Here is a 12,327-nt window from a genome sequence, read left to right as displayed (position 1 = left end):
TAATTATTGATATCTGACCTATGTAATAAGTATATCCATGAGATTATAGTATTAGAGTTATATTAGACACAAGAGGAAAGGAGGATTTGTAAAATGTATTTAATAGGGAAGATAAAGGGGAAAATAAGCATCTGCTTCTGACTACCCCTTTTTGAACATGTTATGTGACATTATTTTGTTGTTGAATCATTGTTTTTGTCCTGTTTTTATTTTAATGTTCGAAATAAGTTTTCATTCATTCAATATGATACATATTCCCAACATAAAAATGATATATAATAAGAATCTGCCCCTTCTGTAGAGTAAATCATGTCATTATCATTTTTCTTTTTAGTTTATTTATTTCATTTACTTATTTCCTGTCCCACCCAACCCCCACCCCCCAATATTAATTTCATGTCCTTTAAAGTCAGATTCATCATCATTACTTCATTAAATTAAATAAAAACAGCGCACAGTATAGAAATGTTTGTTGTACGTTCATTTAAAGTTACAGTAACTTTAATTTCAAGAGTACAGTAAGTGCTTACGCATCATCAATAGTCAAGTCACATTTATTGATATAGCCCTTAATTACAAAAATGTCTCAAAGGACTGCACAGGATTACAATGACACCATTACCTGATCTTAAACCAACATGCGGGCAAGGAAAAACTCAAAACCTCAGCGTAAGGAAAAAAGGGCCTCACAAGTGGTAATCCCCCTTCCAGGATGACCAGGGTGGAATAGATTTAGCATTGAGCATTGAGTCTCGAGTGTCCATCACTCTACACTGCCTTTCATCCTCATAGCCTCATCTTATTTTCTTTTGAAAGACTTTATTGATGTTTATCCTGGCGTGCCATGTTGGTTGACAAATGACAAAGACAATTCAATTTACGCCACACCACGATTGCGTTAACAACCGCAGATCACCTCCATGGCAAGTGCTCATCTCAAAGTCAAGATTTGATTTCGTTAATATCATCTTCATCATCTTACTACAGTATTTTAATGTGAAGTTATTATTGGATGTGTTTTGAGTTTTTCCTTGCCCGCATGTTGGTTTCAGATCAGGGGATGGTGTCATTGTAACCTGTGCTGCCCTTTGAGACGTCTTGTGATTAAGGGCTTTACAAATAAATAATATTGAACTGACTTTATGTCTATTTAGGGTTAACTTGGATGCTTTTAGGAGGCCCGAACGGATTAATTACTTCTCAATCGTTTCATATCGGGAAAATTTGCTCAATACAAGAGTCATTTCAGATACGAGTACAATCTCAGAACGAATTTAGGTCCTTTATAGAGGTCGAACTGTACATGCTCTTCCTCGCCTCGTGTGTACGTCTACCTCCTTGTCCAACGACGCCTCCAAGTGCAGCGACCTGTCGGACATCAAGAAGCTTCGAGTGGTCTCCACCATGGGCTGTGGACCTGCCTTCTCCGGAGCGTACTGCACCTTGCGGATGACCAGACGCACAGAGTTCCTGCAAAGGAGTAAGGGGGCGAATCAGTCCGGGACTATTCGAGGGACTGAGACCGAGTGTCCAGGACTGACCTCTTGTGGATCTTCTCCTCCATGTTCTTGGCACAGAAGGCTCGGATTTCAAAGTCCACGCCGCACGCCTGCGAACAACAAAAACCCAGTTCATTTTATGATTGATCATTCGGGTCAAAAAAAACCCTACAAACTAGGCCAGTTGAGGCGCTTGTGACATCAAAGAAACCACAAAAAGGACAACTGACTAAAATAAACAGAAAATCAATTGTTTGGCTGTTCTCATCTTGTTCTAAGTGTTCATATTTGTGCTATAGATAAGGGGTGGGCAAACCTTAAGTGACAGGCCGCAGCATGGGTTTAAAAGATTTAGCAGTAATGATCTTTTTTTTTTTCTAATCGCCTATACCGTTTCTAATGCCTCTCGTCAATCATGGACAATTCATCACATCCACTACACAGCATCATCTCCAGACAGAGGAGCAGCTCCAGCGACAGACTGCCGTCACAGTCTTGTTCCACGGACAGACTGAGGAGATTATTTCATCCTCATGCCGTGAGGCTCTTTAACTCCACCCGGGGGAGTAAAAGCCGACATGAAACCCCACCCCCACCTTTGCATATTACCCTATTTTTATTACAGAGTGTAGTTTCTGTAGCACTATTTAAATTCTCTATAGCAAAACTTTATATTAGGTATTTTTGTATTCTATCTTTATTTTATAATTTTATTTTTCAACACAAGGATTCTGCTTGTGTGAAAGTGGGAATTTACCTACGGGGATGAATAAAGTATCTATTTAATCCAATACCTCGGAAATACACGAGGGAAAAATATATTAGCATCCAAATTTTATCATATGATCAGTGGCATTTAAAAAAAAAATCAGTCCATTTTCTGACATTTTCCTTTTACATATTTTGCATTTCCACGCTTTTTTACTGAACAAATTACGTTCGTGCCAAATACTAAAAATAACAAAATTCGAGAGGACAGCAGCAATCAAATGCATTTATCAACCAAACAAGGACCACATGTACATATGGATGTTATATTTAATTTTGTATCCATAAATAGAGCATTTTATCGAATGGGTTTTGAAAGCAAATTGTTATCTGATGTCCCTTTCTAGCACTTCATGTAATAATGTGCACTGAAACACTAAAAATGCAATAGGGCTTGGAATTTGGATTTTTTTTTTGCATGGAATTTGATTCGATGAACAAAATGTGATATATATATTATTATATAGAATATTGGCTGGCAACCAGTTCAGGGTGTCCCCTGCCCACTGCCTGGAGATGGCTGGGATGGGCTCCAGCCCCCCCCGCGACCCTAATGAGGATAAGCGGTACGGCTAATGAGATGAGATGAGATATATATTAATAATATAATGCGTGATATAAAGAGCAAGAAGTAGTTGTTTTTGTAAATTTAATACCTACATTACCAATTATAATGTAACATTATGCAAGGAATGATTTAAAAATGGAAGAAAAGAAAATACAACAAAAGGAAAAAGAAAAAAAAGAATAAACTTTACATTTCTATATAAAAACACGGGAAATATAATTATAATATTCATAAATCGACAAAAGAGATCAAATACAAGACAATTGCAACCTTTTTGATGCTCTACAAATTGAAATTCAACAAAAATGCATATTGATTCATCACGAGAGAATAAAGGCGTCTCGAAGGTTGATTGGTAGGGAGCCGGCTCTCTTAGTCAAAACTTAGCCCTCGTTGGCCTTTTCTTTCGGCGCATTAGTGAATACTGTATTCGTGATCGCTATCCAAAAATCTCAATTTTGAACGGTGTCACAATCTCAAAAGAGGTGACGTAACGAACTCGGAGAGCAGGAAACCGCTTTACTCGAGGTAACGCAGCACTTTTGACCATCAATAACGGCGGGAAAAAATCATGAGTTCGATCAGTGTTTTTCAACCGTATTTGAACCAAGGTACACTTTTTTTTATAATAAAGTTCCAAGGCACGTCCGTCGAAAATATTTGAAAATGAAGTAATGCCAAATATTTCGCCATACTACCTCATAAGCGGATGAAAATACTTAAAATAAAAAAGAATGATGTTCTTTATTTAGGTTTTTTTTAATTTTACAGTGCGATCTTAAACCGCTTTGTTAAACAAATTGTTATTAAATGAACTGTGCTACCAGATAATTAATATATAAAAATCTACTGCCACCTACAGATATGGATGGCTATTACAGTACCTCGTCTGAATATAGCAAAAATACTGAATAATGGCCTGATTTTTCTGGGAAGATAAAATTGGGCAAATTCCAGCGGCAAAACTAGACAAGGTCTTACGGCACACTGGAGAGTAAGATGACCCCTTTCCTGACAAAATACCGATGTTACGTAATCCCCATCACGGCTCCTGAATCAAGTGACCAGCAACTTTTCAAGTTTACCTTTCCGGTGTCTTCGGGTCCGGGCTGCAGCGTGACCGAACAGGGAAGGTTCTGAGGGATCTGACAAATACACACAACACAACACAAGTGAGTGATGTCTTCTCAGACACTCACAAACTCTCTCACTGGCACTTTAGTGACACCTTGGCCCGAGCACACAGACCCGCTCACTTTTGGCACTCCTTCAGTCGTCCCGCCTCGGCGTTGGCACACACAAACAGAAACTCTTCCGAGATCACCCAAACATACACGGGCACAGGCACAAACTTCTCACTGGTGTTCTGCAACATCGTCGCACCTCCGAAATCATGAGATGTTTGCTCAACCGTTATCATATTCTTGTCAAAGAGTGCAAGCAGTTTTCAACTATCCAAATTATTGCTGGGTAAAACGGCCAGAAAATGAAATCATTGAATAATCCGCTATGCACAATTGTTACTTGAATTGATTTTTAACACTCAGGGTGCGTACACCTTTTCCGTGGCCAAATTCAAGCACTTTTTAAAGACTTTCACATCCATTTTTTAGGTTTAGGTTCAAAACCCTAACTTGCACCACCTTGCCTTACACCTAACACTATGCCCAACCCTTTTTCAAACAGCAACCCTAGCTCTAAACCCATTTTTGAACCCTACATTCAGTTTAAAACCCCAATACGGAGCTCAAACCCTAGTTCCTAAACCTAAGCCGACCCCTAACCCTAGCCCCAATCCTAAATTCAGTTTGATACCCTAAATAGACCCAATCCTATTTTGGAACCATTAAATAAGTAAGTATAAAACCCTTATTTGAAGCCCAAACCCAGCACTTAACCCCAGCCCAACACCTAGCCTAAGAAACATGACAAAGATTTCAAGCATTTACAAGTACTTCACGGAAAATTCAAGCACTTTTCAAACCTTGAAAAGTGCGAGATTTAAATTTAAACACACCAAGGATTTCAAGCACTCGTACAAACCCTGAACAGTAAACCCCAAACCGGCATATTGGCCAAAGTAAAATACATGGTTGCAACGTTTTTTTGGGGCTGTCAAATGACCACTTTCGGAAACCGTTAGACCCTCCATTAGGAAAATGTGTAAAATATAATGAGTAGTTTTTCTGATTGTGATCAAATTCAACATTGTACCAGGTAAGGCTTCATGCTACTGTCCAAGCTGTTTTTCAGCTAAGATGGCCATGCTACACTCATCTGCAGGCATTTGATTGCAAAAAAAAAAAAAAGCGAATTCAGGTGAGAATAAAAACCATTTATTTATGTGAGATTCAACTTGGATGACTAAATGTGAGTAGTGATTATTTCAATTTGGGTCAAAACTTGAACGGTAAGGGGTTAAATAAAAGAGCTGTAGCAAGAGCAGTGAGCCATCTCTAGTGGTAGCGTCTGGGAATGTTTGTAACTTGGATTTGTCCTCATATGCGGAGCAAGATTTCTGTTCCAAATGAGTCTTTTGGATAGAAATTCTCATGTTTAGAGAGGCTTGTATATATATTTTAAAACGGTTTGTGGTGATAACAGCCCCCAGTATGGTGTTAGCAATTCTATATGTGAAAATCTCCCATAAGGAACAAAGAAACAAACACTCACAGTGAAGTAGAAAGGGTGAGCGTGCTGGCCCAACTTTTTAAGGAGCCGCTCTTGCAGTCGGCTGTTGGCTTTGCGCTCTTCGGGAACGGGCGGAAAGGCCTGCCACGGGAAAAAAAAGAGAGGTCACTCCTGTGCCGGGGACACGGCGGCCGGCGAGCGCCCACGCCTACCTGGAAAGTGGAGATGTACAAGTCTTTGCGGAAGGACAAACCCAGCACGTCCAAGTCCTCGCGGCCATAACGGAACGCGCACGTCAGCGTGACGAAAACTACGTAGAAGAGAAAGTGTGACGGATCGTCAGGATGTGTTCACTCTGTATAAAGCGCTAAAAATGAACTCAAATTTTGGGTGCTCGCTATACAAAGGGTTTTACGGTAGTAGATAACCATATTTGTGCAATGAGAAATCCCAAAATATCGCTGACCAAAATCTCAAAACACTGAAAGAAACAGAAATCGAGAGCGCTGAATCCTAACTACTAGACCACGATTTTACCTTTTTATGACACTATTTTTATCTAAGGGGAGGAAGGCCGCGATTGACGTGGATGGATGGTGTTATGAGTGCACTGCGGGAAAGAGGTCTGAATATAGAGGAAGCGAGAGCTCTTGTTGGTGAGAGTAATGATTGTGAAAGGATAGTGGGATGTTTGGGCACGTTCTAAGGGATGGGCAGGGCACCCGTATGATGCAGCGGGGGTAAACCAGCCAAAGCTGTCGGGCCCTGCTGTTGAACAAAAGTGTGTCGTGTCACCCTGACCTGAGTGACACGGCCGCTTTCTTGTGTCCCGTTTCATCTGGAGGGACAAAAGCATGACCGACTTGGGTGTTGAGGTGCTTCACTTGTTTGGGCATTAGGGTTGGCCATGCTCCCCTAAAAAAAATTGTGTTTTTTGCTACTTTTTCCCTTTTTTAAATTTTCTTTATTTTTGTATGTGTTTGTCTTGCTGTCGGTCACCCCTCTCGAGGGATATGACCAGGGTAAATAGATAAATCGAATTTTTATCCACAGTACCAGAGACAAAAGTTAGAGAATTGAGAAAAAAAAGTCGTCCTGAAAAATAAACGCAAAAAAGCACGAACAGGAAAAGACTATTTAGTGTATCTGATGATGAATCAAGACTTTGAAGGACATTCGATATATACATTGTAAATTTTAAGTCGGGATGCCCGTCTATGCAATTTAAACCGAAAAACAACAGTGATCACACGATGAAGGTGCTGGTTCGTATGATAGGGAGGCTTCTCCTGCTACTGGTAACCATAGAAACCAGCTGTTTCAAATGGGGGGGAAAACCCCTACTAAAAAATAAACGAAACAGATTGTACTTGCCTAAGACACACCACAGAAATTGGTGCCTCGGTGACCCTGGCATTGAAGGCATCCGTGAACCGTGATTGTGTTTGTAGTTTACGTGGTCAATAAAGGATTTAGGTCACTTATAATGCTCAGTTTGCGCTGAGAGAAAGGGAAACCCAATTTTATCCTGCGTTCACACAAAAATTAAGCGTGGGCCTTATACACTAATGAATACAGTAGATTAGACAAGTTAATAAGATTGGGTGCAGCTGAAGTGTTATTTTTATCCCCCACTCCTTTTTAAGACGCCTTCATTAAGTATTGTCTGTTTATGTTGACCAACACCTGACCCAAATTAAAAAATAAAACAATTAAAGGGACACTGTGTCATATTTGACCAAGAGATGTGGCTGTATTGTGTCGTGCGAGGCACAAGGCAGGGTTCGTACACCTTTTTCATGGCCAAATTCCAGCACTTTTAAGGACTTTCAAAGCAAAATGAATCCAGTGCCATTAAATGAAGAAATCCTGAGTGAATCGTGTATTTTGCAGAGCCACAAATCACAAATACAATACATATGCAATTTACAAATGAGATTTCTCTCCCCGTATAGGTGGTGGGTAAAAATGACACTCAAATGTACCTTCCATTTTCAGTTGCAGGAAGTTCTTCATGTGACTATTTACCACTGGGAAACGCTACATCATAAATGTCCGTAATCCATACGTAATCCTTGCACTAATACACATTTCATACAGCACCCGTATTCTTGGGTGCAACCAAGAAGAGGGTGATGACGTTCACAGGACAACGCCATACAAACTAATGCCAGATGCCGTTAATCACGAGGGTAGAAGAAATGCAATCGCAAAGTGAAGCCATCCGAGAGCAGTGTCGGCATCATTATTAAGCGGACTTGTTAAGAAACATGGCAACAATTTAAAGCATTTACTAGCCCTTGTCCCAAAGTCCAAGTACTTTTCAATCATTGAAAACATTATAATTCAAGCATTCAAGGATTTTAAACACCAGTACGAACCCTGACAAGGAAGATTACAAACCACGGAGTCTCAAAGTGACAAAATCAGACTATTTATCTTCTTATTTGTTTGCCCAGCTTTTCCCAGCAAGATGTTATGTAAAATAAATACAAATGTCGTAGTCAAAAAAAAAAAAAAACAATTAAAAAAGAATATTGATTTGATTAATGAACAAAAACACACTCTCCTAAAAAACAAAAACATTGAGAAAGACTGGGCAATGGTAAAGGGTCTGCATTTCTATAGCGCTTTTCAAGTCAATGAGGACCTCCCAAAGCGCTTTTCAATCTGCTTCACACCCATTCAATCACACACTCACACACCAATAGCAGCCATGCAAGGCGCCAACCTGCTTATTGGGGTTAGTTTGTTTTCTTCCTTGTGCTTTGTAGCACTCCTTTTTTGCTTGCACTACACAATTGTCAAATATTCCACAGTACCCCTTCAAGAAAAACCAAAAACTAGATTTTGAAAAGTGTCCTACCTTTCCTGTCCTTCAGGTATTCAGGATCCACCAGAATGACACCGTCTGTCCACAGAGACACAAATTGATCACAGCGATGGTGACAAACCATGGACCCTCGAGTGAGGCGGGGGCAGTTGATGGGCCAAATGACTCACCTACTGGATCCACATGGTCCAGGTGGTCCACAAAGTCCCTCTTGCCCAGATATACTGTCACCTGCCCGCATAGGAACGCAGGTGGAACATAAGAGGATGTTTACTTCACTTTCACAAACACTCTTAAGATGTCTTGGATAGTCCACATGACTTTGATGCATTCACAGAGTCATCACTTTTTGGGAATAGATCTGACATTTAATAGAACCCTCTGTGACCTTGATAACCTTGAACAACAAGTCAACTAAAATATGCGAGTCCCTTTCGATAATCCTACGATTTATGATTTCAGGAACACGCTCGCCGCTTCCTGGAAGAGTTCTTCAACCCTGTAATTGCCTTTTACACCCTTTAGTGACTTTTAGGACCTACGAGTCATCTTCTGAAAAAGCCTCGTGATTTTCTAGAACCTGCAAGTAACATGGTAAAAGGAGTGCAAGTAAATTGTTTATTTCGATTTGTGATCACGGTCAATGTCTTCTCATAAATTTGTGTCATGGATGATTCAAAATGAAATCTTCACAGAAGATATCATGTCAATGGGTTTGAGTGTATCAAATTGGCATGGCTTCCTCACCTTACAGTTTGGACTGGATTTCTTGAAGACTCTAAAAAAAAGGAGGAGTAGAAAAACCATCAGAATTTGGTAAAAGGAAGTGTAAAGACGGGAACAGGAAGTAGAATCGTAAGGTGAGGGGTTGCCGCTCAGCTGACTTCTTCCTGTTAGCTAACAGGAAAGATTTTTTTGAAGGGAAGTCACTTTTCGACTTTTGGGGATTTGTTGCGAGGTGGAGCCATTTTTTTCCTTCCTCGACCTAAACAGGAAGTCGAGTCGCTGTGCGGCAGAGCAGATGTGTCAACATTCGAGCACTCTTCCCCTTAAGTCTTATTCTAATTTGTTTAAATATTTGAAGGTTTTTCAAAGAAAACAAAAGAGGACACAAAAATGTTGGTTTCACAAAAACATTCTGATTAACTATGCATCTAGTGGATTATAAACACAGCTGAATGCCAAGTTCTCTGGTCAAAAAATAACCATGGCTCAGCGTTGGTTGATCATTACCTGGGCAACATGGAAGCCATGACTTGACAGTGGCAAAATATCTGCTGAGTGGATTTTACGATTTAAACCTTATTCCACAAACGCAATGTCAATCGTGATGTTTAGACTGGAGGGGACACATTTTGGAAGATAAAATGATAAAAAGGATTAGTGGCACCAGTCGGAATGTTTCACCTATCGCAAAGTAAGTATGATAGGGTGGCGGGGAAAGTATGTTTATGATGCATTTTAAGACGTACGAGAAAATCTGGACGGAAAAATGACAATTTGCCAATGATGGATACCATCCGGTATACACCGACTATCCCGAAACGGCAAATCGATCTAGTCAAACGAGTTCACCGCGGTAGCCTCTATCACGGTATCGTTTTTTTCCGGTTTCAAACGAAGCGAGCGGTTTGATGCTACTGTGCGCATGCTTCTGCCGCCTGGGGATTTCCCATCATGCATCGTTCCGATCACACGTGAACAATGCGAAAGCAGAGCAGTAAGCCAACATTACAACATAATTTTGAATTTTCTTTGGATACAATCATCAAGTCGCAATGGCCAAACATGAATTAAAACGTCATTCTGATCTGAAAACAACAGGCGGGGTTGATTGAGTGAATTTGAAATACATGTGGTCTTAAAAAACATCGGATTTCCTGTGGTAGTTGTGTAGTGAAAGGATGTCCGTCTCTTGAGAGAACCGGCTTTTTCGGCTCAACTCATTCAAAAGAGCCGGCTCTCCAACGGCTCACTTGCTTTGATGCATTATATTACGAATTATGATGTTGTATAAAGAAGTGAAGAAAAAAAGGAATAGGAGAAAATGAAAATAAGAGGTTTGTGGTTATCCCTTTAATAATAATAATAATAATAATAATAATAATTTCCTTGTATTGTCATTCTGTGTAACAATGTACACAGAACGAAATGTCGATTGCACCTGACCCGTTGTAGCGAGCCGATGCAGCCGCAGCCAACAGAGGGCGCCGCCGACCACTTTTTAAGTCTTAGGAATGACTCGGCCGGGGCGCGAACCACCGACCTCCCAGTCTCAAAGCGGGCGCCTTACCATCTAGGCTACTGAGCTGGTTATCAGTATATTACCAACATATAAGTTAATGCAGAAAATGAATTTGAATAAGAAAATGTATTATTCTACTTAATTCAATTTGCGTGTATTTTTTTCCTTCTACAGTGAATGTCCAAACTACTTCATTTTTTAAACTTTTTTATAATAAACCTCATTCATGTCGAGCAACACAAAATGTGAATTAACAATATATTTGCAGGGTTGGGGAGGGTCATTTTATCTTGATTACTTCCAATTACTTTGGGATTACTCCAATACCAAATATGCTCATAAAAGACAAAAGAAACTAAATAGGAATAAAATGACTACATTTTGTGAAGGCTTGGGGAGTAACGGAATACATGGAACGGCAAAAATGATGTCGGCAAGCTGTTTATTTTCATTTTGTTTCTGTTGCATTCGGTTCGTTTTGCCGGAGATCAAAGCCAGGAGAGAAAGCTTACCACGTGTTGTGAGTCATAATTGTATTCATATTTAGTCTCTTTTGTCTTTTATCAGCATATTTGGTATTGGAGTCATCCAAAAGTCATTGAAAGTAATCAAGTTAAAGTAACCCTACCCAACTGTATATATGATATGACGAAACACATGTACAATATAACATGTTAAACTACGTAAATAATACAAATAGGGTGTAAGATTATTTTGTATTTTAAAGGGAAAATACGACAGTTTGTTCGGGCATGGAGCCCTGGAGCGCGACAGGTATGCAGCTAACACGCCGCCGGAGTTTTCTCCAGCAGGTTAAACGTCTCTGACAAAAAAAATGCAACCGCTGTCAACACGATTAAATAAATCCCTTGGCGACGCATTCATTTCCCATCGGACGTGGATTCGTTTGCCGACCTGAAATTGTAAACAAGCGAAAAGGAGAAAAACAAGTCAGGAAGCCAGCGGAGGTTCCTATTTTCCTTTCCGCTAGATTTGACGTCGCTCCGAAATGACAGATGTTGTCCGACATCCCCGTTTGCTTCCAATGCGCTGCACACCGAAAACTGCGTTCGAACTACGAATTAAAATCACGTTTGTGTTGAAAAATGAAGACGTTTTCCTTTGAAATCGCCGGACGCCAAATGAGTGATCCGAGATGCAGCTTGGGCTAGCGTCAAGCCCGCTAGCTAACCCCACCCTGCTGCGCTCGCTGTGCCGCACGACAGTTAGACAACCGAACCCCCGGTAAAAAAAAAAACACAAGCGAAAATGGTTTAACGGGTACGCGAGAGCGAGAGTGTTCGCGAATGGACGCGGCGGCCCGCGGAACCTCCGTTCGACGGGATGCTAACTAGCCCGAAGCGAACGACTAGCTTGCTAGCTCACCTCGTACCCGCCTTGTCACCCATCTCCGCGGCTGGCGGACGTCAAGAATGACCGGAAGAGTCGGTCGCTGGCGTGGTTTAGGTGGAGGGGGACTTTCGAATTTTGGATGGCGTCTCCCAGCTAGCCTTCCATTCGCCTGGGCGAACCGCTACGCGGGTATGCTAATTTCATTTAGCGCCGCCTCGGCTGGTTGCCACTTCCGCAAAGGGGCTCCGGAGTCGCTGGACGATGTTGGATGCGTGTGCGCGCGCGATGTTGGATGCGCGTGCGCGCGCAGCGGCTTCCGATGATGGCGTTGCGTCAATGGCGACTGGGAGACGTCAAGGCTACCCGGGATGCGTGCGCGTTTGTGTCAAACGGCAAAGCCAGACGAAAACAAGCCCCTAAAAAACGCCAT

At 41.1% G+C, this 12,327-nt stretch overlaps 1 protein-coding gene across 2 annotated transcripts in view; it reads right to left on the bottom strand.

The window, feature by feature from the left end:
* LOC148348916 (arrestin red cell) overlaps nt 1-12,327 on the bottom strand; it is a 27,325-nt gene extending 14,998 nt beyond the window's left edge. Inside the window, exons 1-9 of one of the 2 annotated variants that reach the window (XM_088320764.1) lie at nt 11,931-12,327; nt 9,047-9,077; nt 8,470-8,530; nt 8,333-8,377; nt 5,679-5,776; nt 5,509-5,607; nt 3,921-3,980; nt 1,542-1,609; nt 1,335-1,470 (exon numbers count right to left, since the gene is read on the bottom strand). In XM_088320764.1, the coding sequence (XP_088176890.1) occupies nt 1,335-1,470; nt 1,542-1,609; nt 3,921-3,980; nt 5,509-5,607; nt 5,679-5,776; nt 8,333-8,377; nt 8,470-8,530; nt 9,047-9,077; nt 11,931-11,953 (621 nt within the window). In that variant the 5' untranslated portion in view covers nt 11,954-12,327. The remainder of the gene's footprint in view (nt 1-1,334; nt 1,471-1,541; nt 1,610-3,920; nt 3,981-5,508; nt 5,608-5,678; nt 5,777-8,332; nt 8,378-8,469; nt 8,531-9,046; nt 9,078-11,930) is intronic. The other variant, XM_088320763.1, reaches the window with a different exon arrangement.

This window comes from Urocampus carinirostris, chromosome 17 (genome assembly GCF_059441175.1).
Source record: "Urocampus carinirostris isolate Australia breed hairy pipefish chromosome 17, RoL_Ucar_1.0, whole genome shotgun sequence".
In the NCBI taxonomy this organism is placed as follows: domain Eukaryota; kingdom Metazoa; phylum Chordata; class Actinopteri; order Syngnathiformes; family Syngnathidae; genus Urocampus; species Urocampus carinirostris.
Note: the sequence above shows the minus strand (reverse complement) of the source record. Positions and strands in the feature narration are given on the sequence as shown.